The following is a 25,630-nucleotide window of genomic DNA, read 5'->3' on the forward strand; positions in this document are numbered from 1 at the left end:
TGCACGGCATCCTGTGTGTGGTTTTAGCAGCTCAGTGTCAAATCAACACTCTCACTCTAGGCTGAACCCACGCAGACAGACACAACCACACACACACACAGACACACACAGACACACACAGACACACACAGACACTCTGACTGGGTGGCAAAGGAATGACCCGATGATGGGGGGCCGTTTAACGAGGATGTGACAGTTGTAAAAACAGCCACTCGCTCTGGCCTGGATAGCCGGCATGCTAATCAGTTAGCGTGAATGTGAGGCAAGAGCGCTACAGTTTATTCCAGTGATGGAGCTTATTTCCATGTTTATTCGTTTAGAGACGGGGTTAAGTTAAGTGGCAGTAATTGGCAGCAGCTTTTGAAGCTTTGGGGGATTGAAAGCAATGAAATCAAGTGCAGCAAAAGTGGGCTCTCATACTCCTCCATCCCAGCTGCCGACTCCACTCTCAGGACCTGTGTGTGTTTGTTTTGACAGTGCTACAAAACACAAAGCAGACATTAGCATAATGGCTGCGGTTGCACCTGCCCTTAGCGCTGCTTGACTGCTTCGGATTTTGCTTTAAAGCTGACAGATTTACTGAGATTATACACCGCCATCCAAAAATACTCAAACACACACAAATACACACAAACACTGCAACATCTGAGCTTCTCAGCACAAACTTAAAGCAGATTTTGATCCAACAAACAATACCTCACTGCTTGAATGGACACTAATCACCATCTCTGAGGTCACAATCACAGACATAATGTATATTTGGAAGCACTTGATTTGTCTCAGACATATCCAGCAATCTTCTTGTCTTTAAAAAAAAAAAAAAAAGTTGATGTGTTTGCAGATGACAGCAGGGCTGGATGTAAGGGAGGCTACACAGGATGGTGATAACAGCACAACAAAGCCACAGAGAGACGCCCAGACCACTGAGACCAAAGAGCGCAAAACGCTCAATTACTGGTGACTGGGGGGCGTAAATGGAGCTAATGGGAAAGGCCTAATTGATAGTGAGCGGGACAGGAAGTAGAGAGGGAGGTGAGCCATTTTTAAGTCAGTATAGTTGGTGAATTACTGGATTTAAGTGGTAAACAAAGAGGAATCAACAGCAAATCAGCTATTAACAGAGGTAATATGGTCTATATGAGTGTGTATGTTTGCAGTGAAGAAGAGGGGTTCGGGGATCAGCTGTGCTTCCTCCTCCTCCTCAGTTGTTAGCTATGGGTGTGTATGTCTCTCTCTCTCCCTCTCTCTCCCTCTCTCTCTCTCTGGTGCTTTGAAAGGCTTCAGTAGTCGGGCAGGTGGCCAAAAATAGCCCCCTCAGTTGGCACACTGGCCCAATTTATGACCCTCCACATTCAGCGGAGGGCAGCCCTGCCTCTGGACAGTCGGCTCATTTCCCACAGAGAACACAACACTGTGACAACACTGAAATCCCACCAGCAGCGTTAGGAAGGAGATCCCACTTACATACCTGCTAAATGTCACTGCAGACAATAACCCATCTTAACAGGCTGTAAGCGTTTTCTTTGTCATCGCCGCTGATGCTCCCTGCCTGCTCTCACTCCGGGAGATGAGAGGACTGCTGTCTCCTTTGCAAGTGTAATAAGATGAAGCAAACACGGCCCCAAAAACCAAAGCCTGTGATGCTTTCAACTGAGCGCCAACTGCCAGAAGTCTGAGCCAGAGGTTTCACCAACAGCAGCCCACAACACCACAAGAGTAAAAATAAATGGACTAACCATCCACATCTACAACTGTTCACCACTGACTTTTGAACCACCGCTCTGAGGGAGGGGGCACACGAGGCAGTGAGATGGGACATCACAAAGTGTGTTACTTCACACAGACACACACACAGAGGTAAATTTCACAACGGTCTGCCAAAACAAACCTAGAAGGTCACTTACCATCTGAGAACGGCTCTTGGGACAGCCATTGATATCATCAATCTTCTCATTGGCTGAGGAGAGACACAAAGAGGAGGCAGAGACAGAGAGGGAGAAGAGTGTCAGTTGTGTATGGTTAATGTAATCCTCTCTTTTATTTCCACTGCAGATCCTGGTGTGTGTGTGTGTGTCTCAGACAGTTTCTGGCTGAGTGAGGAGAGCAGAGGTGTTCATGCCGGTGACTCTGACCCCCCCCCCCCGTCCTCCCACTGAGACATGAAACACTATCTGGTCACAGTAAATGGGGACGGGGCCGCTGGGGGCCCGATCAGGATGGGAGTGTTGTGCTTCTTTCTTACAAAAGGGGCGTGTGTGTGTGTGTGTGTGTGTGGTGTCAGGGATTCCTCCCGTTCATTAGAGGCCCAGCCCACAGCAGCTGAGACACTGCCGTCAGCTCACAGCTGACAACTGTGCCAAAAGCACTCCTGCATCAGGAGGCCCGATGGGGCCCACAGTGCAGCTCCACCTCAGGACCACGCGCTATATCACCTACACTCCTTCCTCCTGTGGTGAATAAATCAATGATACCCAAACCTTTTGGGTTGCAACCCCTCAAAACAAAGCTGTGCTGACTTGTGATTCCTCATCGCAGGTCGTATATATTTCTGCGTACTGTAAACAGTTCAAACAACCTTTACCTTTAAGTCTATCTCAATTTAAAGATTTGGGGATTTAGTGAAGTTGTTGAAGGTAAATTAACCAACTGAAAGAGGGAAAAACATTTGTGTTGCTGCCTTAAAGTATGTATGTAAGTACAGTTCTTATCTTTTCTATAGAAGATTTGGTTTCTCATGATGGAAAACCAAATTTGGCAGAAACATGTCAGTGACCTGCCAACAGCAAAAAGTTTAATAAAGTTCATTTACTGCAAATTGAGATGTAGTGATGGCCAGTTGAAGGGTAGATGCATTCAATTTGTTTTTATTCTCTATAAAATAAGTTTTGACTTTTACTCCTATTGGCTGACTCAACTCAATGAAGACATTTAAGAAAGCCTAGCTACTTCCCCTGCGATGCATTTACAGACGTCTGTTTACCAGGACATCAGTGAAGTAATGAAGTGCAGAGAAGATTTTTCAGGTTTTAATGATATCTGGCAAAAACTATTTTAAAAAAAATCCTCATTATGATTTAATATATTAGCAGAGACATAGCAAATAGCTTCTCATACATGTAAAAATAGCCTAAAAATGTGTTTACTTAATTAAACACTGATGATTTAACACTGCTACTGTTGGTTTTTGTGCTTCCTGAAAAATTGCACAGTGTGGTCAGTGACACCCACATGAGACAGCAACTCTGTAATTTTGAGAAACACACTTAAACTCCAAATAAAATAAATGTTCCCAAAATAAAAAAAAAACAATAACCAAACGAGCAGCCAGCCTGACTCAAAGCTAGATTATTTGAGCGTCCCAAGACTGGGAAATGGGGATAAAACAAAATGTATAAAAAATCTACAGGTTTGGCTGAAATGTGTCGGACAGATTATCCTCTGGGTTGTTCATAAGAACTTGACGATGAGGTTTTCCTCCTCCAACATCCTGACCTTCACTGTATAACGGTCAAACGGCAAAACAGGTGCCATATCCGATCGGGCCTTTGTCCCAGTATAGCTGTTCTGACACCAGTCGGCTGCTCCGGTTTCACTGGTGAATGTGTGGTGTGAGGTTTCCCCAGTGGACAAGAGGCATCGGGCAGAAAGGCAGAGCAGAACAGGTGAAAAGACAGTTCTGGTTTGTGTTGTTTTAATGTGAGAGCTGTGGTCAGCTGTCACGGTGTATATATTGCATGTGGATGAGATGTTGTGAGAAGGGAAAGAAAAGGTTCTGGATGAAGGGGATGTTGCTGTGGCAGGACCTGACTTGACTGACTAATAAAGCCTAATGATAAGGTCTCCTCTTAAGATGAGGAACTGTCTGATGGTCCAGGAATTTTCAACAGACTTCCTTCATGATGGTTAAAATAAAAAGAAAACAATCAGCAGATCATTGCTACTTTGAGGACAGGTGGATATTTATATCTTCAATCTCCTTGTCCCCATTTTTACATCTCCTTTTTAGCATGTGACAGTGATTTACAAAAGACTCTGTAATGAATCTGTCTTGTTTTCTCATTTCTTGTTAAAACCAAGCCATCATTTTTAAATTCATCACCATTTAGATCTGCAACACAAAATTACATAACATAACTTTTGGTTCCTGAGTTTAGTTCCTAGGACCACTGCAAGTAAGAGCGACTCTGTTCCACTACATCAAGCTTAGTTACTCCACAGTCAGTAGAGAAAGTGACGGCATGAGAGGAGGTCCTCAGCCATGTGATGTAAATATCATTTCAGGACATTACATTTGTATAAAATACCCTATGATGCCTCATCTAACTCAAAAAAACAATCACATGCAACAGCTGCAGGATGAGAACAGTGAGACTCTTCATAGCAAAGGACGGATGATCTGGGTCAGAAACATGGGGGAAGAGCTGAGAGCACAGAGAGTCAGCGCTGAGTCACCGGTCAGCTGGTGTCGGCCTGCTTCCGCCTCCAGGCCGCCGGCACATGAAACAGATGACAGGCTGCGGAGGGCCAGACCAAATGACAAGACTGACGATGATACACACGAGGGTGAGGGTCAAAGACACAGAGGGACAGCCCACTTTCACAGCCCCCACTGTGCTGAATACCTCCATAGACCTGCTGTCATGTGAACATGTTATACTGTTTAACTGCTGTTGAAGAATTACAAACTTTCCTAAACTGTTCAGGACATCAGACTCTTTGAAAACACACATGAATATATTTAAGCTGCATGTTGGTCAAAGCGAAAATGAGACAGGTTACATCAGTTCCTGAAAAACTGATTGACATCTATATCAATAAGAGAGTGACTGTAATTAACACAGAGCGGAAAACACCTTATGGATTAGTTAAGAAATGTGCTCTTTTATCATACGTTCTGCTTATTTAGGTGTCTCATATATTTCTCTGTGCCATAACTTTCAGTAAGACTCACACAAATCAAGAGATACTAAAGAAGTCTAAATCTTACCACACACCAGATCCCTGGAAGTTTTTCTTTATTTCTGAATCAGATAAAAACCTTCTTTTTAGGAGCAAACAAGCATCTAATATCTTTCAGTTCACCCTTGAGCCAACCTGAAGAAGATGGACTTGAACTTTTAAACTCGTTTTTTGTCCCGATTCTAACAGCATCCTGTGAAAGAAATCACTTTCTGCAGCACTAAATAAACTCTTTGCATGATTCATACTGAAATTGACGTTGTTACATCAGATAGTAGAGATAATGGGTTTCATTCAACTGTCTAGCAAAAGAAAAGATGATGTCTCTGTTTGCAAAAGATATTGCAACTATTTGTTTGGTAAAGGTCAGCTCTTAACGTAACTAGTGACGTGTTCCACATTTTTTCAGCAACCCCCATGATCAGAACTAGTTTCCTTTGGCAGATTTCAGAATCAAATGTGTTTGATTTCCTTACCTACGACCTGTATGATCTCAGCCAGCAGCACTCCGTCTGTGACGTCTGTTTGCAGGTCCTTGATCAGACGCTTGTGTCCTGACTTGGCAAGGTAATGGTTGGCCCAGTCCGTGTAGATCTGCAGTCAGACACAAACACAACCGCGGTGTTCAGTTATGAGCCAACTGAAAATAAAATCCAATCCAAAACAGGGGCAACCCCGTCAGGTCGTCCACGTGTTTCAAACTCCATAAACACTTGAAAACTACAAAAGGTATAAATGGTTGAAGCAAATTTACGACTCTAATAAAATAACAACATGGTTGAATGGGAGCAGAGTAGCCCTCTTTCTTTTGTTGGGGCTCCGATCTGGCATATATCCGCGTGGTATTCAAATTGGGGCCATTGTGTTCAGCCGGGGCATTCATCTCAGAGCGCACGGCGGCTGTTTTCAATGGGCCATGCTGACATCATTCTCTGGGGACAGAAAAGACCCTTCACTGCCTGGGGGAAGGAGAGGAGGGGGGGCAGAGCAAGCATCTGAATAATCTGAATAGCTTCCTTCATAATTAGTTGCCAAACTCTCTCTTTTACTCTCTCTTTCCCTCATCAAGAGAAGTGAGTTTCCATTACTGAGAAGGGCACACAAAGGTTGAAGAGAAGTTGCACAGAACTTTATTCCTAATAAAGAAGGAGTTATTTTTAAGAAACAGACACCTCATGAATCTATCTTGATCTGCAGCTTTGTTAGCCTTGTGTTTAAACTGCAGAGCCTCTGTTTGACAAGTGCAACTTCAGAGCAGCTTCGCCCCCCCCTGCAGGGATACGAAACATGTGCGACAGCTTGGCTAAATAAAGACACTTCTCCCTCTGTGTCTCACTCTCGTTTTCACACAAACTCAGAAACTGTTACTGTGTGCCAGTCTGCAGAGAAGATGACACAAGAGAGACAATCAGTGTGTTTAAGTAACCGTGTTACTGTCTGCGTTCTGCTGCAGGCTGACTTCCTCATGTGACACGAAGGAAATATGACTTCAGTAATGAGGTAAAATAATTAGATGAACCTGATTTCTCCTGGAGCGAACAGATGTTATCAGGTTTCTGATTTTTCTGATTGTTTACCTCTTTATGTAGGAGAGACTAGGGACGGTTGCAACATTTTGCCTTTCTCTCAGTTACTCAGAGAACATTTAGACTAGACCAACCAAACTTCAATATGTTAAACTTAAATCTATCTGCTAATTAGCCCCACCATTTAAAGACAATTATACATGACATATCATTCAGAATATTCATTTGAATGGAAGAATCCAGATGTTACAACTGACAGTTGCAACATGGATGAGAGACGGTTGCAACATATTAAAAATACATTAAATTTCACTAATTAACTTTTGCTTTTTGTCTCAATCAGCACAGTATGCTCCAAATATGCATTGTCTTATAATATTATCATGGTATTATTCATTTATTATTCATTATTAGTTGATGAGTTTTGTTTTGCGTAGAGCTTGGACCTACCTTGAGTCAAAATGGGCACAATTTATCTATTTTATTGCCTATGATGAACAGAAAAGGCAAATATATTAAAAGATTACAAAAAAATGATTCTCAACATTACTTGTTTGTGTTCTCTTTTGCATTAAATGATTGATAATTGTTGCATCTACTACAATTCACATCAGTGTGTTTTGTTTGACTTCTGGCGAAACCTGATTTCCCCCAGTAACCTGGTTTCTCAGGTGCATGTAAACTTTCTCATAGCCGAGTGGAAACTACAATACTAGCCGTTCTCTCATTACTGTGAAATTCAAGTGCATGTATTAGTGCCGAATGAGCGCACGGTGTTGTTAAGGTCGATCCTTTGCTCAAAACATGACACACAACATGCGGGGTGAGGTGTGTGACACAGTTGTGACCCTCGTGTCTTTGTGTCTGCACTGTAAACAGACCTCGAGCTTTGCTGCCTCGCTACTCATCCGATGAATCACTGCTCTCGTGATGACTTACAACAGGTGTGAGCACTTCAAAGGCACGCACACACATGCACATACGTATAAACATCTTCACGCACAAGCTCAAATGCAGAAGGTTTATGAGAGTACACGACCACACATTAAACACAAAGAGCCTCGGAGCGATGCTTCAATCACACAAGGCTGCGTACACAAACACAAATGCACTGTTATAAAACCAGTCCTGAGTGACACGCGGAGCTAAAATAAGCCTTCAAGCATCAGGATTAGGTTGTGAGCTTTCAATTCACACCCTCAGCTGCTGATGGAGAAAAGGAAGTCCAACGTTCAGGAGCTTTTGTGTGTGTGGAGGCTTTCTTTGAAGTAGTTTCGGGCAGGTAAATTGAGGGGTTGGAGTGTAATTAAAAACGAGGTGAACTGGGTAGCTGTCAGTCACAGAGCTGGAAACCACAGGGGGGTCAAAAAGCTTGAGGGAACGAATGGGGCATGGGCAGGTTGTGAGAGTAAAGACAAGGGGAAGTGGGCAAGTAACAACAGGTCGTGTTTAAATCCTTAAAAGTAACTTTTGCAACCAAACTGTGTGTCTCTGATCTTCTCAGCCAAAGCACCACACGAAATCTTAAATGTGATATCTCAGGTATTGCAACTTCTTAAAAGATCATATCAGTCTTTATATTAACTCAGGGTCTCTGACTTTTTAATTCCACAAAGAATGCAACTGAATACCTTTTTCATACTGGTCAATGAATGACAGAAAAAACAGCCTACAATTATTATTGATGCATTCATGTGTAAGCATTTTCATTTTGTATTAATAATCTGTATCTGCAAAGCAACTAGTTACCAAAGCTGACAAATACGAGTAAAGTTAAAAGGATTATAGCAGAAGTATAAAGGAACATAAAATGGAAAGTCAGTACCTTAAACCTGGACACAGTACTTGAGTAAATGTGTGCACAGTTCACTCTTGCACCAGTCTCGCTTGTGGTTTGTAAATGTGTAACAGATGTTTAACATTTGTGTCTCCAAACAGCCCATAATCACATTTTAAGTTGTTGTTTGAGAGAAATGAATTCAATGTTTTGTAAGACTTTTCAAGAGGTGGAGATCCCTGTAAGAGTAACTCTTACGTCTACTATGAAAGGCCTCACTTCCACCACAGAACTGTCATCTACTCTGCATCTCTACTGGGCTTTTATAACATGTTTCAGCTCATTGTTTTAGTTTCAGGACAGATTTACTGTAAGCCTCACATCACTCAGCAAGCTCGTTTCCCGCAGCAGCAGGCAGCTGTTTTCAGCAAACAAGCTCTGATAAACTCACTGTTCTCTACACTGTATGCATGGATGCCCAGCACCAGACAGCAAACAGACAGTTGGCAACCAGTGTTAGCGACTAGCTGGTGGAGTAAGTCTAACATCTAGCATCTGAGTTGGGGGAGCCCAAAACAGAGATGAAAAGAGAGTAAATATTACACTTACATTCATCAGACATGACTTTCTGTGTCTGCTGATGTGTAAATAGGGACCTGTTAGCGAACATGTTAGCCATAATAGCCTTAAAATGCTACATGTGTCAGGGCTGGATGTCTGTGGTGGAGTTCTTCCACATCCTAATGGCCACAAATATCAATTAATGAAGCTTTAACCAGCGATACTGCTGCTGTCTGACTGGGACTTTAAATTAAAGTAAGTATTTCACACCAGAGGTTTATTGTACAATACTTGATTGATGAAAGGTTAACACACAGTTAAGACGCCCAATATGTGGATGCGAATGATAAATAACTGGTACAAAGATCCATCCCACCACAGACCAAATGTTATAACATGAGTCAGATGTTAATAACTGAAACCTAAAAAAAAACATCAAGAATGCATGAATGTGAATCATGTGTGTTTAACCACAGATTTATTGGAGCTTCTGTGATCTGAAAATTGCTTGAATGGCTGGAAGAAAAACGAAGGATAAGAGGATGATGATGAGAAGCAGACTTTTGATCTACTCTGAGAGACCTTTTAATAAGCTGCATGATTACTGGGGAGGAGTACTGACTCCATATTGACTCTGTATCTATCAGGATGGAACAAGGTGTTACTGACCCCAGCTCAGTCTCTACATCAGAGGGAACCACTCTGCATACTGAACAGAAAATGTGATCAAAACTCCCCAGGGTTTTAAACGACTGATGAATTGATATTATCATTATGTCAGAAATTGAATTCACTGAATTGATAATAGGACGGCCTGCAGGCTGAGTGCTCTGCATTGTTACCTCACAGGCCACTCCATGCAGGTTTGATTTCTGGCCATTTCTGAGTCCATTAAACCTCGGTGCTTTCATTGGACCAAATGAAATGTGTCTGCCGCGGGGCGGGGGGGGTCTGATATATTTTTATTTATATATATATATATATAAATATTAATATATATATATATTTTTCATATAATGATATGTCCCTGTTAATATAACAACATATTGTGCTTTGGCATCTTATTACAATCTTACTCTTCATTACCCACTGCTCTCATGTCTACATATCAACACTGTGAGAGTGAGGGATCCAGAACAGTCTAATGTGTGAATGCTACATACAGATACATTTTGAAAGAGGGAAAATCCCTCCATCATCAGAAACTTGGACCCTCTCCTCACAGGATTAGTGGTCTTTTTTAGGAGCAGCAAATTGGTGGTGGGGTCAGGGACGTTCCCACCACCAAAGAGAGCAACATGACACTGACTCATTCACAGTGTCAGGGCCTTATGGAAAATGTCATGTGTGACCTGTCAAGGCTTTTGACTTCCTGCTTTGGGAATTTGTCACCTTCATGAACAAAATCTGGGTCCAGGTTGCATCCTCTTGTGCAGTCAGGAAGTATTTGGGCTGCTTAGATTTTTCTGTTCCTCTTTCATTTATATGGTGTGATTTCTAAATATCTGTCTATTTATATTTTTCATTTTGAGTGGACCACAAGAAGACAAGCAAAGGAAGCTAACTGGGTCCAGATAAATAAAGCTTGGTCAGTAGCCCACTCCCTCTAACACTGCCCACACTGTGTAAATAAACATCTTGACATTTAATCAGACACAAGACCCTGGAAACAACTGACCACGCTTCTCCAATTCACAAGCACACATTTCATCAAAACCTGGACCCATGTGAATATTCAACAAATAAAGTCTAATTTAAACCTTAAAAAAATGACAGTTCTTCAAAGCTTGTGACAAGCAGCGATGAGTCACTCGTTCAGACAGCTGTGTCTTTTTTTCCCCTCACATGAATACACACATATCTGCTTCACATCCAGCATCCCCGCTGCCTCCACTTGCTGAGTCACCAGGCTGGTGTGCGATGCCTACAGAAGGGCATGACGCACACAGGCCGTCCCCGCAGTGCGAGGTCAGCCTGGGCGGGGAGAGGGCGAGGGCAGCCAGGGCATCACACTGGGAGAGTGCCCTTGAGTTGAAGGGGACTTTCTGAGGAGGGAGGAGTGACAAGTGAGTTTTCTGTTTTTGGCCTGATGGCTCAGCTGCAGACGCAGAGGCACAAGTTTAGCAAAAGTCACGACATATCCTGACAGAGGCTGATTATAGTGTAGGAGGAGCAAAGCAGATGTGCTTTAGTAGTTCTTGTGGTTGTGTGTGTTTGTGTGTTTGTGTGTCTGTCAAACTGTCACTCAGCTGAAGAAACCACTTCAGATTTTCAGACTTTGCTCTTTCATCTCTGTTGTTGTTTGCACTGACACTGACTTGTGAAGTGACAACCTGCTCACTAAGCAAACGCTGCAGTGATGGTGAGTGACACTGTTGCATCTTTGCTGTTGGGTGAAAGATTTTAAAAGTTTTTATATTGATGTTGGTGGATATTTTATTTGTCCTGTGAGTTTTGGAACATTTTCTCGCCTTTCCTTGAAAACTCCTGCCTTCTGACAGTGCACCTTGACATTTTAAAAGACTCTATGAGAGACTTTTTTAAAATGTTATTAACCGTGCCATAGAGGCTCAGAGAGATGTCAATATAGTCTCCAACACCAAGAAATGTGAGGATTGTACTGATGACTTTCAAGGCCCATTCTGCACTTACACCTCAGACCGTCTGACACCATATGTGCCAGGTCATAACCTGAGGTCTTCAGCCAAAGCTCTGACAGCCGTTACACAATCTCAGCTGAGGACCAAGGGGGACTGGGCCTTTTCTGTTAGGGCCACTCTTTCCTGAGGAGACTGGACTGGTGAGCTCCCCATCCTGTTTTAAAATAATCACATTCAGACAAATACACAGCAAACCCCAAACTGCACAAATCAAGTTCCTTGAAACTGTGATGAGTGTGATTAAGACTTTCTTGTCTCCTCATGCAGCGCTCCACCAAATGACCACTTTCTAATCTCGTACCTAATCTAAGCATTTGGTTTATGGAGCTTGTTGGCAGCAACACACAGATTCACAGCATAGTGGAGAGCACTAAGATTAGATACAGAGTCAAGTGGATACATAGAGTCAATTATAGTCAAATCATCCCAAGAAGTGGGACAGAGGTGCATTAAACTTTATGGCCAGCTGGATGGAGCTGATGTACAATTTACTGCATATTATGATGATTAATGGGATTTTAAAAATTAAAATGTTTTAATATCAACACATTTATTTTCAATTAACAAAACTCCAATTTTAATAGTAAATCTTTGCAAAATGTTTTGGAGAAGTTGCTTCAAATTGGTCTACAATAATCACAGAACGACAGAACAAGATGCTAGAGGAACCTATTTGCTCAAACTGCTGACTGCTTCTCTCTCTGGAACAGAGGTGACTGATTTTTCACATAACATCAAGAGTAGAAACAGGAAACAGACCCTTTAATCTGTCTGTTTTAGATTGTTGATGATGATGCATTGCATTTTTCATTCATCCGATGCATTTCCTTTATAGCTGAACTGAAAGGAATTTGAATTTGTGAATTTTCTCAACCTGTTGAAGGCAATTTAGTCCTTAATTGAAGCTCAAGCATGAAAATCACAAACTAGTATCTAAAGTTTTCATATTTTCACAACATCAGTAACACACAACCCCTCAGGTCTGTCCATAGAAGCACAGTTCTCACATACGTTGAGGGTGCAGGGTTTTCCAAAAACAATTATGTTGATAACTTAAGGACTATTATCCTTATTACTTTCAGGGTTCAGTAAGCAACCTAAAACGCGCTGCACTTAACACACCATTATGAACTAATCTACGGACATGAACAAGAACTATAAACAGAACACAGCAGGACCAAAGCTGCTATAAAGTGCTATCTCTCACGAGAAGCTTTCATAGGGAGCCAGGTCTTAAACAGCTCTCGTTATAATTCAGGTACTGGCACTGAACCGAGTGCTGAGTCTACAAAAGACTTGCTCCGATAACAGTGCTTTCTTCTGGCTTTTCAAAGGAAATCTACCTTTGAACATTAAGCGCAGAGCCAGCTGAGATGAAGGCCTCTTGTTTAGGACATCCAGGGGTTTATGAGTTAGAACCAAATCCCAGCACAAGATCTCATTCATTTGTTGAGCTCAATGTGTCTGTTACCTGCCTCTGTGAGGGGGCTTCTAAAATAATTCCTGGCTGCTCCTGGAGATCTGACTCTGCCCCAGACATTTCTATTTCAGGCTGACCTTTCCTCTTAAGTCTGTTTCTCACATAACTACCAAGTCCTCTTCGTTAATATCTGAGGTAGATATGAACACTTCATCTTCACTGTGAATGACAAGGCTGCTGTCAGGTTTTAATTATTAATTAACTAATTTCTGCAAGTAAAATCCTTCTTCATTCATCAGCAGGTGTGTAGCCCCTCTCTGGTTTCTTACCACTTTGTAGTTTTTGCAGGAGAAGCGGCTGTAGCTCCTGGCCGGCACCCAGAGGCTGCCATACTCTGCCATGTGGGCTCGTCACCTCGATAAAGACAACTAACAGGATGAAGCCAACAACTGGACAACTGTCCATAAATGTCCAGAAATCCAAAAGACAAGTGAGGAGGAGCTGTTTGATGAGCCTCCTGTCCCACTCACATCTCTGTAGCAGCTCTGTGTCTGTGTGGCTCCTGGTCTGTAAGAACAGGACATGCTTCACTCCTCTTCTTATGTGCTCCTCTTTTACCTCTCCCCTTCATAGTGAAGCCTCAGACATTCCTACACTGTTTTAACCCCTCTCTCTCTCTCTCTCTCTCTCTCTCTCTCTCTCGGTGTCATTCACTCTGAGTCAGTCGACCTGACTCAGTTCCTTCTTCTGCTTCTCTCAAAACTGTAATTAAACCTAAAGCTACATAGCTTTGTAATAAATGTTTGAGTGTTTTTTTTATATGTACATATCTTGAAAACTGTAATTAAGCACATGCAGCAGATAACAGACAAATGATGCACTTAATGTTTCTGTTTTTCACTGTAGCTTCACAGCAGGGGATAACTGCTCTGAGCAACACTGTCGACCTGCTGGGTAGCACAGCTGACCTGTGAAGATATACTTCCTCAACCAAACTGTGTCTTGTGCTACACTGGCTCTGCACAACATGTGGTCCAGGAAACTACAGTGAAAGCACAATTTTAAGACATTTTCTTGTACACATCGCGCCCCACAGCTCGCAGCCGAGACATATGGAATAAATATAATGGATGTCTCCCCTGTATCTGACGCAGTTCCTCTCTCTGACAGACAGAGCTCTTAAGCGTCTTCTTCCTGTGACACACCTGGTGCTGTACGTTAGAGCGGGCGCCCACACACGCTGACACACGGGAGGTCTCGGATCTCCCTTGCAGGGAGTGAATCGAGCCGCCTTCTTGTGTCAACAGGTGAGTCCACTTTCACCTTTTTGAAATCAGAATCACATACTGTAAAATCCACACCTAGGAGCTGCCCACCCGAGAACAACCCTGCACTTCAACCTCAGAGGACCTCAGAGCAGCTTCACTGAAGAAATTCAACACACTGGTGGCATCAAACACACTTATACCTTGGTACTAAAACATCAAGAATATGTATGCAGGTGTGAAAACCATTCACAACCTCACATACAGCACTAATAAGCAGTGTTGTACATCACTTGTTACGGGCCAGGGTGAAAGTGAGAGGGGAGAAATTAGAGGAGGAATGGGTTATTTTTGTGTGAGGGCTCAGACAGATCCTGTTTAAATAATGGTTATAAAATAAGACAGTTTGGCAGAGTAGTGGTTATTGCTGACAAGGCCTGAAATAGTCAACAGGCATGTTTGCCAACCTTTCTCACACAAACAACCTAGTATACTTGCTGTAGAAACTAGATTCAACGAGTTTCTCATAAAGCAAAATATTTGCATAAAAAAGTGGAAACTGGCTTTTGGGTCTGTAGTGTAAATAACTAATAAATAGCCAGTTCTTCATGTGTTGCCTCCCCACTGTGAGATAATATCTCATGTCAACTCTTGAGCTCGTTAAAGGATTTCTGCACTTCTAACAAATCCTAGAAATTCTCCACTTTTCTCAGCCGTCTTCAAGGGGAAGGTTGACCTTTTTAACAACTGGAGTTAGGAACAGTATCCAATCGCCTCAGAAAGCACATATTCTTGTTGGTGACCCCTCCTGCTGCTTGGCCATGCTGAGTCACATCGATAAGGACTCAGCAGCGCTCCGAGCTGCTGTGGGCTGAGGGTGACATGTGGCACCACACCCCCTCTGACCCAGTCTGCGCCAGCTAGCAGATGGCTGGTGGGAGAATGATGGATGGACTGATGGATACACTCGCACAATAATCCAACAGAGGGATGCAGGGAGGGGACGGAGTGGTACATAGGTGTCTCACAAAGAGTGTGTAACTTTTCGCTATCACACCTCATGTGTAGAGTGAACCTGTGAACGCAGGAACCCCCCCGGCAGCTTAAATAAGTCAACGATGGGTGAAGGAAATCATCGTCTGCACAGCTCTCCATGAGCAGACACAGACTGATGGCTTCTGGGAAATCAGTGTCCCAGGTCGGTATGATATGACAACAGAGGACCACAGTCTGCTCTGCCAGCTGCTGTGCCGCTTTATACAGGACACAATGACTCCAGCCCTGTGCTCCAACCTGGACTAAGGGATCCTGGTGCTCCAGTTGGCTGAAATGCATCCACGTTACCCTGCCTCTCCTCTAATCTTTCCACCTCCACAGTCTGATAAGAGCAAAAAATATTCAATGAAACAAAGACATAGGAGAATATCCAACTGTGCCTACTTAACCATGTTCCCCCAATAATCTTATTTCATCTTTTTAATTTCTGCACTGTTTGACTGTGGGGTGTGTAATATTAAGTTTCACCTACTGAGCAGTAAATAAATCTAATTCCAGGAACTAGTTGCACAAGCAGGTGGAGATTAATTAAAACAAAATCACAGCCCGTGACAGTGTCTACACATTATGCTATGTTACGTCTATGCAGAGGAGAAGCTATGCGTTACGTCTGTCAGCTGTCAGTGACTGTTCTGTTATCAGGAGAGAGAGAGAGAGAGAGAGACAGTGTGAGAAATGTATTCATGTGAATACACATGAGTTGCAAGCGCTTCATATAACCATATGGAGCCGCCAGCAGAGATTTGCCTTCTCCCAACTCTCTCCTCTCCATCACCACTGCAGCCAGAGCTGGTTCTCCTTCTTGTCTGCCCCCAGCAGGATGCACCATGGATGGTTTTTGGTGTGCGGGGCCCCTGGCAACTAACCTCCCCCCCCCCGTTCTCTGTTGTACACACACAAGCGTCTCAAGTGGCTTTCGCCCGCAGAAAGCTGAAACAGGCCAGCTCTAAATGAGCCCTCATGTCTCTGCTTGCTCTGTTTGGCACATGAAAGACATGCGGCTTTGTGAACCATAGAGGCCATACCAGGCACATGGCAGACAAAACGACTTGGCCAGACCTCTACAGTTTAGTGTATGGGAAATAGAAACATCCATCAGGAAGCCAAGAGACTGAATACACACGTGTGGTCATCTGCACATGTGATACATTAACCAACTTGATCCTCAAATAGCAAAACATTTACCCCCAGTAGGGGTTGTTTTGATACTGCTTGTGCACACCACTTATCCTGACTATCTGACAAAGCCCAAATATTCAAGGGTTAATCCAGAAAACGAGAATATTGAATCATGAACACTAGACTTCTAAATCCCCCAAATTGGTGCTTTGGTTGCTGCACACTTGAAACGGCACAGCAGTATCTGCCATGCAACATCTGATCAGGACAAATCCTGAGACCTGCAGCCTGATGCACATGACGGCACATCAGTGCTGCAAGTGTTATTAAAGAGGGTTTAACTTGTTAGCAGTACTGTATGAGTGAACAAGCCATATGCACAGTTTGCACACTGTAATGTAATCTAAAGATTTACATTATCATTGTTTTTTTTCACTGGGCTATTATTATACACCCTCAGACAACTTTCTCAACCCCTAAAGAAAATGCAACAATTCAATTGCTTTAAACCGACCCCTGCAGGGGGTTATTGCCTGGGAGTCAAATGCTCCTCACAAATTCTGCTGCAACTTCTTCGGTTTGAATCTGAAACTCCTCATGTCATACCCTCTATTTGGCCAAAGTTTTGGGGGCATTACGGCTAAGGTGTATGTTCCTGTTACATCTTGTGTTTGATTCAAGCTCAAGATGCTATCAAAAAATGTACTTCATCTCTTTTTTGTTAAAAAAAAAGCAATGTAAAATGTTGTAAAATGTCTGGAAAAATTTGAATCTAACTCACTGAACTAGATCTTAAAACTAAAAACTAGTGTGGAGAGGCAGCTGGGCTCAACTTTCACAGACAACCACAAATTTTGCTCTTTCAGTAAGGTCATCAAAAGTGTAACTGAAAAACAAAAGAACAGTTAAATGCATGCTGTGGCTTCTACATACACAAGTGGGTCTGTCAGGGCTACACACATACAGTACAACTCACAGAGACACACTGTGTGTCACTATGCAGCACATGTGCCTCAACTAAAAACAATTACAGTTCCATTCATTCTTCTTTCTGCTCTGTGTGCACCACGTCTCTGACCTGGATTAAACACATAAATCATGCATTCTGATTTATGCTGTATAGGTCATATGTTGACATAAGGACAATGACAATCAAATAATCAATAGAGTTGCATTAGAACAGAGAGGATTGTGGGCATCGACTACACTTCATAATAAAATAGAAGGTCATTTTAATTTCTGGAAGTGTGTGCACGTGTTCAAGTGTGCATGCCTGTAATCCCTTTGTGATTCTCACACTCTCTCTCTCTCTCATGCACGCACACACACACACACACACACACACACACACACACACGCTGACCCTGTGGCCCACCGGCCTCCTGTCAGTCACGCTGTGTTGAGGTTAGCGGTGTGTAATTAAACTAGCCGTCTTATCAGCTCATCTCTAGACTCTGGTAATAACCTCCTCTGCTTCCATCTCCCCTTCCTCTGTGCGCTCATTGCAGATCCAGATAAGAACCATGGCTGAAAGAGAGAGAAACACACAAAAGACAGAGAGCTAGAGAGAGAGAAAGAGAGAGAGAGCTTGTCCCGTCCACCTGTGTTATGTGTAAACTCAACAGGGTGCTCATTACACAAAGTGACTTTTATTAAATCTACTGCTTCCTTCTTTTATCAGACACATCAGCCATTACAAAGACGATTTTTCTCATTTGTTTGCACCACATGGCCTCTCTGCACCTGACCGCCAATGTTTTTATCACAGCATCCCAGATCCTGCTGAATATTTACCATTTTCGCAGCATTGTGCTTACGGTACATCAAACCAACAAAACAGAACCATAGACTCTCCTTTTCTTATAAATACTGAGAAGGAGAATACACACACACACATACACACACGGATGTGCTGCAAAACTCTGGTTCAAGTCCTCGCTAAGCCTATTCTAACTTTCCATGCAGACATCAAAGAAAAGTCAGTATCAGGTGAGGGGAAAACCGGGATGCACGCCTTCAGCACTTTCCTCTGATATTAAAAGTACTGCCACTAATCCATTGCGTGTCTGCAATCCAACACCATAGTCACTGTTAGGCTTTAGGCTGATGAGACAAGCATTTTCACTGAAACATAAACACACAGTGGAAAAAATACATCTAAGTGAGACATGTCCTGAAGCTGCAGCGTCAGCAGAGAAAGGCTGGATAAAGATGTGAACACTGTATTGATATAAAGACTGCCAACAACAGAAAAAAAGCCTGAAGATACCTGATTTTATATTTTAGAAGCGTGGAAAAGAACTGAAACGTAACTAATTTTTAACTGCCCCCTAGTGTTTGACCTCTGTGATGACCTGGAAGTGTTCAGCCTACCAGTTTCATGGTGAAATTGTTCTGCTCCCAGCGGCACAGCATCAAACTCATGATGTTATTGCAGCTTCCTTTCTCAGAGACACCTGCCTCAAACTGAGGAGGACTGCTGGGTGGCCAGCCAGGCCCGAATATAAGCCATCAGAACCAGGTCTAGACCAAACTGGACCCAGCAGAGAGCTGCAATAAAATACAAAATCCACAGAGGAAAAAAAAGAATTCAAGTCGGCAGCTGCAGTGTTGAGAAAAATGTCCTGAATGAGTGCACCATGTAGATCCAGAGGAAATGGTAGAGCTGCTGCTTGCTTGAGCCCCAGCAGGTCTCTGTGTGCCTGAGGGGGGGGGGGGTTCAGAGCCTCCAGCTTCTCTCCACCCACTCTGGGTCACAGAGGAGGGAAAAATAAACGCAAGAAGACGAAAGGCTGGAGGAGCTCCGTGGCCTCTGCTGCCGCTCTGAGAGGCAGCCAAACCAAACGCACTGAGAGGAGTAGGAGGAGTGGATCCCCCCCTTTACCCTCCTCCCTTGCCCACGGCAACACCATTGCTCTTCAATGGACCATCAGTCATATGGGGAGGAGAAACAAAAGAGAAAAGGACAGACCTCTTAACCTTCTACCACCCCTCCCCCGATAGTTAAACCCCTCCATGACAAAAAAAAGCGAATAAAAAGGACAAAAAGGGCCGATCGGTGCACCCTTGATAACAGCAGAGGAACTACATAGTGGGAAGTGTAGAGCTCAGAGGCCAAACCACGCAGAACTCAACGCTAACCGTCTCCTTTCTATTTATTATTTCTTTAACCAACCTCTGCTGTCTGTGAAAAAAAGCCAAGTTTTATTTTCCCCGACCAGAGATTGACAGTCTGGTCTCTGATCAGCCGTCACCCACATCACATTGCAGCAGCTGCATGTGTGTATTTATGTGCATGTGTACAGTGGGTTCATAACCTAAGCATTTATGTATGTGTGAGTGTGTGTGTGTGTGTAATGGAGTCCACTGCACAGGATGCCCTCTGTTTGAGCGCGTTCCAACCCCCTGTGCACACACACCCCACCACCGACCACAAATTACAAGCCGAATTTGAATTTTGGGAAAGGCCCAAGATTTACAGAAAGTTCCCACAGTAGGGGGGGTGCCTGATCACTTCCAGCAGGCTGAACAAAAATACTTTAAGCTTCATGATACAACAATAATACAGAAGACATGTAGACAGTATAAAGTAATGACCTGTGAGAAATAATTGCCTGTTTTGCTTCTCTGCTGCCAGACAGTAAAACACAACAGAGATGCAAATTACAGCCGGTTCACGGCAGCTTTTACACTCACTGTCTGGAGGGAAATTTTTCATTTTATGTTTTCAATTTGTGTAAAACAGAAATAACAGACATTTGCGGCTAAAAATGCATTTCTAACTGGTAATCAAAGAGTTCAATCGTCACTGGATTTTCTAAACACTACGCTGAGAGAGGCAACCTGATTGGCTGCAAACTGAAAAAACACTTTTCTATGTTCTAGCTGCAAGAAATAACAAAAGTCAGTGCAGCTGAGCTTTGCCCCCTTTTCTTCTATTCAAGAAAGTGTCAATAACGGTTGCAATGAAATCAACAATAGTTTAGTCCTTTACAATGCTTTTAGCTAAATGCATCAGCGTGCTAACATCCTCACAGAGACGATAGTCACAGTCTCTGTTTATGATACCATGCATCAGCACTCATTAGTCTTGCAGCTAAATCAAATTAAAAATGTGACCTGATAGGGACTTTGTCCTAACCGCAGTGGACCAGGGTTCGAATCAGAACCATGGCCCTTTGCTGCAAGTCATCCCCTCTCTCTCTCTCTCTCTCTCTCTCTCCCCAACTTTCCTGTCTCTCTTGCACTGTTCCTATAAATAAAGGCCTAAAAAGCCCCCAAAAATAATTAAAACAAACTTTGAGCCTCTCCTTGTAGTGGATGGTGAGTGAAAACCTAAACCTGCTGGTGGTGTTAGATGAAAAGTCAAAGGGTCACCACAGTCAGAGGGATGCATCCTCTGGGAACCATGAACGTCACCATGAACAGTCCAACAGTTGTTGAGTTATAGTCTGGTCCAAAGCGGTGGAGTGACTGACGGACTGACTGACTGACTGACTGACTGGCATTACTATTCCAAGAGCTGCAGCACCAGTGCGATTAAAAACACAACATCCATGAGTGAAAAACAACACAGATGAAAACCAAATAATATAAATCTGTGGATTTTTCTGGTTTCTGTTACAAAGCTGGAAAACAAACTTTACTTTTCAAACAGCAACTACTACTATTTAACATGCACTACTTCCTTTATACCGTATTTCATCAATTTCTGAGCAAACACACCACAATAAGAGACCCATCTACTCGGCCCACCACACCACTGACACATCAGTCTCCTACTGCTCCAAACCAGCATTGATTTAATGACATTCTGGCTCCACAAGAAGAGAATATGTCAGCGTTTAGTGCCTGTGTTTAACAGTTTTAGAACAGGCCTTCAACAAGCTCATTAAGTGCAGCCGCAGTGAATGGCCTGAGTGCGGCTCCTTTCACAGCCCCAGATAAACCTCAGTGTGTTGGAAACAATGAGGGGATAACCCCGGCCACGGAGGGGTCTTTGTTTTGGGGGACCCCCCCCCAAACTCTTTGCTCTTGTGGCTGGGGAGGAAGACTGGGGTGATGGTGGGTGGGGGTGGGTGAGGTTGAGATGGCCCTGCTGCCTGGCTGTTCCACTCTGGGTGAAGGTGAGTGGGGGGTTGAGGGACATATGGACTTGCTGTGGTAAAGAGACGCACACAAAAGCAATTAGACAGTGGGTAATGGAAATGGGAAACTGACTACATTATTTTTCTTTTTATGGACTTCTTCTCTTTTACGTGGCACATTTACCTTCACGTATTATGGTATGGAATGACTTTAGTGTTAAAAGTCGCTGGTACATATAATATTGTGCTTGTACTGAGACATTTAATAAAAGTTAAATTAGTTGCATTAAAGTTGTGATGTATTAATTTCCGGACAGTGAAATTACAAGACGACAGAGTGCACCAATGGTAAAGCTGTTTCACATTACGATTGGTCTGTCAACTAATCAGGTGAGATGATTGTAAATATATTAGACAGTTCTGACAGTGTCATCTGGGCAGATACAACCTTCAGTAGAACAGTACATATGCTGCTTTTGGTGGTTTACTATACAGATGGATGTAATATGGATGAAGTAATTAAAAAACGTTAAGGATTTGAGCTAATTTATTATTAATATTTTTCATAAGCCACTGAGGCCAAACATCTGATGAAGCTTGCACAGTTTTTGATGAGTTCCTCAAACAAAGACAGTCAGAGAAATTCAACAGAAGAACTATGAACCCTTGATGCTGGACTGAATATCTGCTCAACTGCTTCTCCCCACATCCTTCCTAAACTTAAACTCTTAAAAAGCATAGGTTTAAAACAGTTTCTATTCATTTACAATGATAATCCATTTCCGTCTATAACATGCATTTTATAATTCTAATTTTACATTCATTATTTAAGCATCATTTTAATCAAAGGGTACAATATCTAAAGGAAATTTACACTGTTGCATTCAACAAAATGCCAGCAAAAACTCTTCTTGCAGTTTGTCCTGCAAAGAGCAAAGAAAATGTCATTAAAGATATCTGGTACTCAATTACTAAACCAATCAGAACACTTTGAACCAGAGGATGCCATCTGGGCCTGGTCAACTTACCACAGCCACCAGATGAGACCACTGTACTAATGACACTACTGTACGTCCGAACACGCAGCGCTGAGTCCTCTCAGTCTGGAATACGTTGTCCTGTCTTCAGACACAGTAAAGGTGGAACATGTCGGTGCTGCAGGTGAACACTTTGTATGTCGCAGAATGTGTCTTTTCAGAATAAAATAAAAGAAAGGTTAGCTAATGAATCCAAAACTTTATTGAAATCAATTTGATTGACATATTTTAGTTAGCGGTATCTTATGAGGTTTCTGCATTGTGATAATGTTGTGTTGTAAAACTCTCTACGAAGAAATATGTAATCCCTCAAATGAGATTAACAATGATTTTTATCCTGTTTGGACTGTGTGTGTGTGTGTGTGTGTGTGTGTGTGATGATGATGATGATGATGCTGAAGATGCTATGCACTTTACCAGAGAAGCTTAGAGCCGCCTGTGTCAACCGAGCGAGTGCAGACATGCAGAACAGCAAAAACACACACACACATATACGCATAAAAAACACATTCATCACACACTCATTGTGCTTCTATCCAGGTTGAAATCAGAGGAACATAACAGTTTGGGAAACTCCCTGAAGCTGTTGAACGGAGAGATGTGAAAATCCACACAGACGCAGACAGCGCTGACAGAAAGCCAAGAAATATTTCATGACTGCATTCATGCCTGTTTACACTGAACAGTCACATCAAACATCAAACACAGAGCACAGCAGAAAATCAACCACACCTCTGCAGCTGGAGGCTCAGTCCCAACCATTAAATATATGATATTATATTATTTCATTATATGGTAATCTGCTGTACATCTCAGTGATACAAAGCCCTGTGAAGTGAGCTCGGTCCATTACAGTGATCTATTGCACAGCTATAGAACATCGAGCAATTACATTGGTTTTATCATGTGGTGACCTGCTCTAATTGTGCCTTTAACATTTTCTTGACCATCATAGCAAACATACACCCAGATATTCAGGTTTTTTATAGTATTTCTGAATAAAGAATAACTTGTAAAGATCTCATCTCATTTGAGCAGGTCAGACAGTATGATGGTGATCAGATTCTGATCCAATCAAACATCTTTCAGCTGGTTTGTGTGTATGTACATCACATGCAATCTGCTGTGCATCATACACAAATGTTCTTCCTTTGATATTCTACTCCATGTCGACATTATTGCATCACATCATTTCTGATTTCTCAGCTGCACATTCATGCTGCCAATCTCCTGTTCTACCACATCCCAAAGGTGTTCTACTGGATTCAGATCTGGTGACTGGGAAGGCCACTGAAGTTCACATTGTCATGTTCATGAAAAGTCTGAGATTTAGTTTGAGACGACTTTTACTTCGTGACGTGGTTTAAGCAGCAATTAGAAGATGGTAAAATGTGGCCATAAAGGGAAGCACATGGTCAGCAGCAACACTCAGGCTGTGGCATGACTGGCATTAAGGATCATTACCCCCGCACCAACCTCGACTGTTGACACAAGGCAGGATGGGTTCATGGATTCCAGTTGCTAACTTTTTAAAATTCTGACCCTATAATCTGTTGCCTCAAGAGAAAACCAGATTCATCAGACCAGACTACGTGCCAGTCTTTATCTGTCCAGTTTTGGTGAGCCTGCGCCCACTGGCTCAGGTTTCTGTTCTTGACTGAGAGGAGAGGAACGATTATGGTCGTCTCATCCACCCAAGAGTTACTGTAGCCTTTCTGTCAGCTCCAACCAGTCTGTAGGTTAACCTCTGACCTCTCTCATCAACAAGATGTTTCTGTCCACAGATCTGCTGCTCACACTTTTTCACACCATTCTCAGTAATACTCAGACCAACCCTGACACTTTCCTCATCTTTCCACATTAGCTGAAGCTCCTGATCTGCATCTGTATGATTTTATGCATGCACCACTGCCGGATGATTGGCTGAGTGGATAACTGCATGTATAAGCAGGTGTACAGGTGTTCCTTATACAGTACTCGGTGAGTGGAAGTCCAGCAATGTTACAATTCAACACAGTATGAAAGCTCCTGTGTCTCAGACGTGCACAAATGAAATATTTACTGTTCCACATTAAACTTCCTAATTCTGATTTCTTCTGTTTTGTTTTGCATCAAAACTGTCTGGACCAGCAGACGTCATCAGCTTTCTGCTGTCTCCACAGAGGTCATGAAGTTATCCAACCTGCCTCTGGGCCTTGTCTGACCCTGGGCACAGGCCTCTGGGGAGGGTGACCTCAGCCTTGCTGACCTCTACCTCCTGGCCTCTCCTCCTTTTTCCACACTGCCTCCTGTTTCCAGACAGCGATGGAGCTGATTGTGTTAGTCTAACCGCCTCTGCAGCGCCGATTCCCCAGGGGGCGCCGCTCACAATGGCCCGTTTGTCTGGTCTGTACCAATGGGCTCCCTGTGACAACTAACGCGAGGAAAGTAGAGGAGGAGAGAAACCAAGGGGAGGAGGGCACCTTGAGGGGAGATCAATTGAAGGATGTTGACTCAGGACAAGCAGATGCCCAGCCTTAATTAATATGGTTATGTCCTCAGTCATGACCTCACACAGGAAGGCGACAGGACAACTGCACAGGAAGTGGAATCTGATCGAGACGCATTAGGCAGAGATGAGGTCATTATGAAAGGAGCCAACTGCTGTATGATCATGCATGTCCTTAAAAAACTGTTAGTGTTAAAGGAAAATTTAGCTAATTTTGTCATGAAATGTTTATTTCAAGAGTAGATGGAGCTTAAGGAAAACCCATAGAGTCAACACAAACAACAATCAGTCTTCTAAATGACTCCACTACCACAATGATTTACTGCTAAAACTGATTTGTGGCTTTATGTTTGCTGAAAAAAATCAGATCTGTTACAGCATCAGAACACATTTCTTGGAACATGTATGAGGTCAAGAAAATGCAAATCAATTGTTCATCCCTTAAAATTCAGTCTGGCCTCCAGATATTCATATCACATAGTGAGTTTTCTGACTCAAAAAATTAAAAAAGTTAATTCAAAACCTCATAGTTTAGAATTTAATTTAATAGAAGCAAATTTATTCTACCAAGTAAGAATCTGCCTCAAGGGCCGACAGATACAAGTGTCCGAGTCACATTCAACAGCTGCAGAGGAAAAATTATATATATATATATATATATATATATATATATAT

At 42.8% G+C, this 25,630-nt stretch overlaps 1 protein-coding gene across 7 annotated transcripts in view; it reads right to left on the reverse strand.

The window, feature by feature from the left end:
• nav2a (neuron navigator 2a) overlaps positions 1–25,630 on the reverse strand; it is a 215,282-nt gene that overhangs the window by 74,286 nt on the left and 115,366 nt on the right. For all 7 annotated transcript variants that reach the window (XM_071489495.1, XM_071489496.1, XM_071489494.1 and 4 more), the window contains 2 exons: positions 5,436–5,553; positions 1,905–1,957 (listed from right to left, as the gene is read on the reverse strand). In XM_071489495.1, coding sequence (XP_071345596.1) covers positions 1,905–1,957; positions 5,436–5,553 — 171 coding nt within the window. The remainder of the gene's footprint in view (positions 1–1,904; positions 1,958–5,435; positions 5,554–25,630) is intronic.

This window comes from Trachinotus anak, unplaced genomic scaffold, assembly GCF_046630095.1.
Source record: "Trachinotus anak isolate AG129_WGS33_773 ecotype Australia unplaced genomic scaffold, CSIRO_AGI_Tana_v1 ptg000011l, whole genome shotgun sequence".
Taxonomy (NCBI): Eukaryota; Metazoa; Chordata; class Actinopteri; order Carangiformes; family Carangidae; genus Trachinotus; species Trachinotus anak.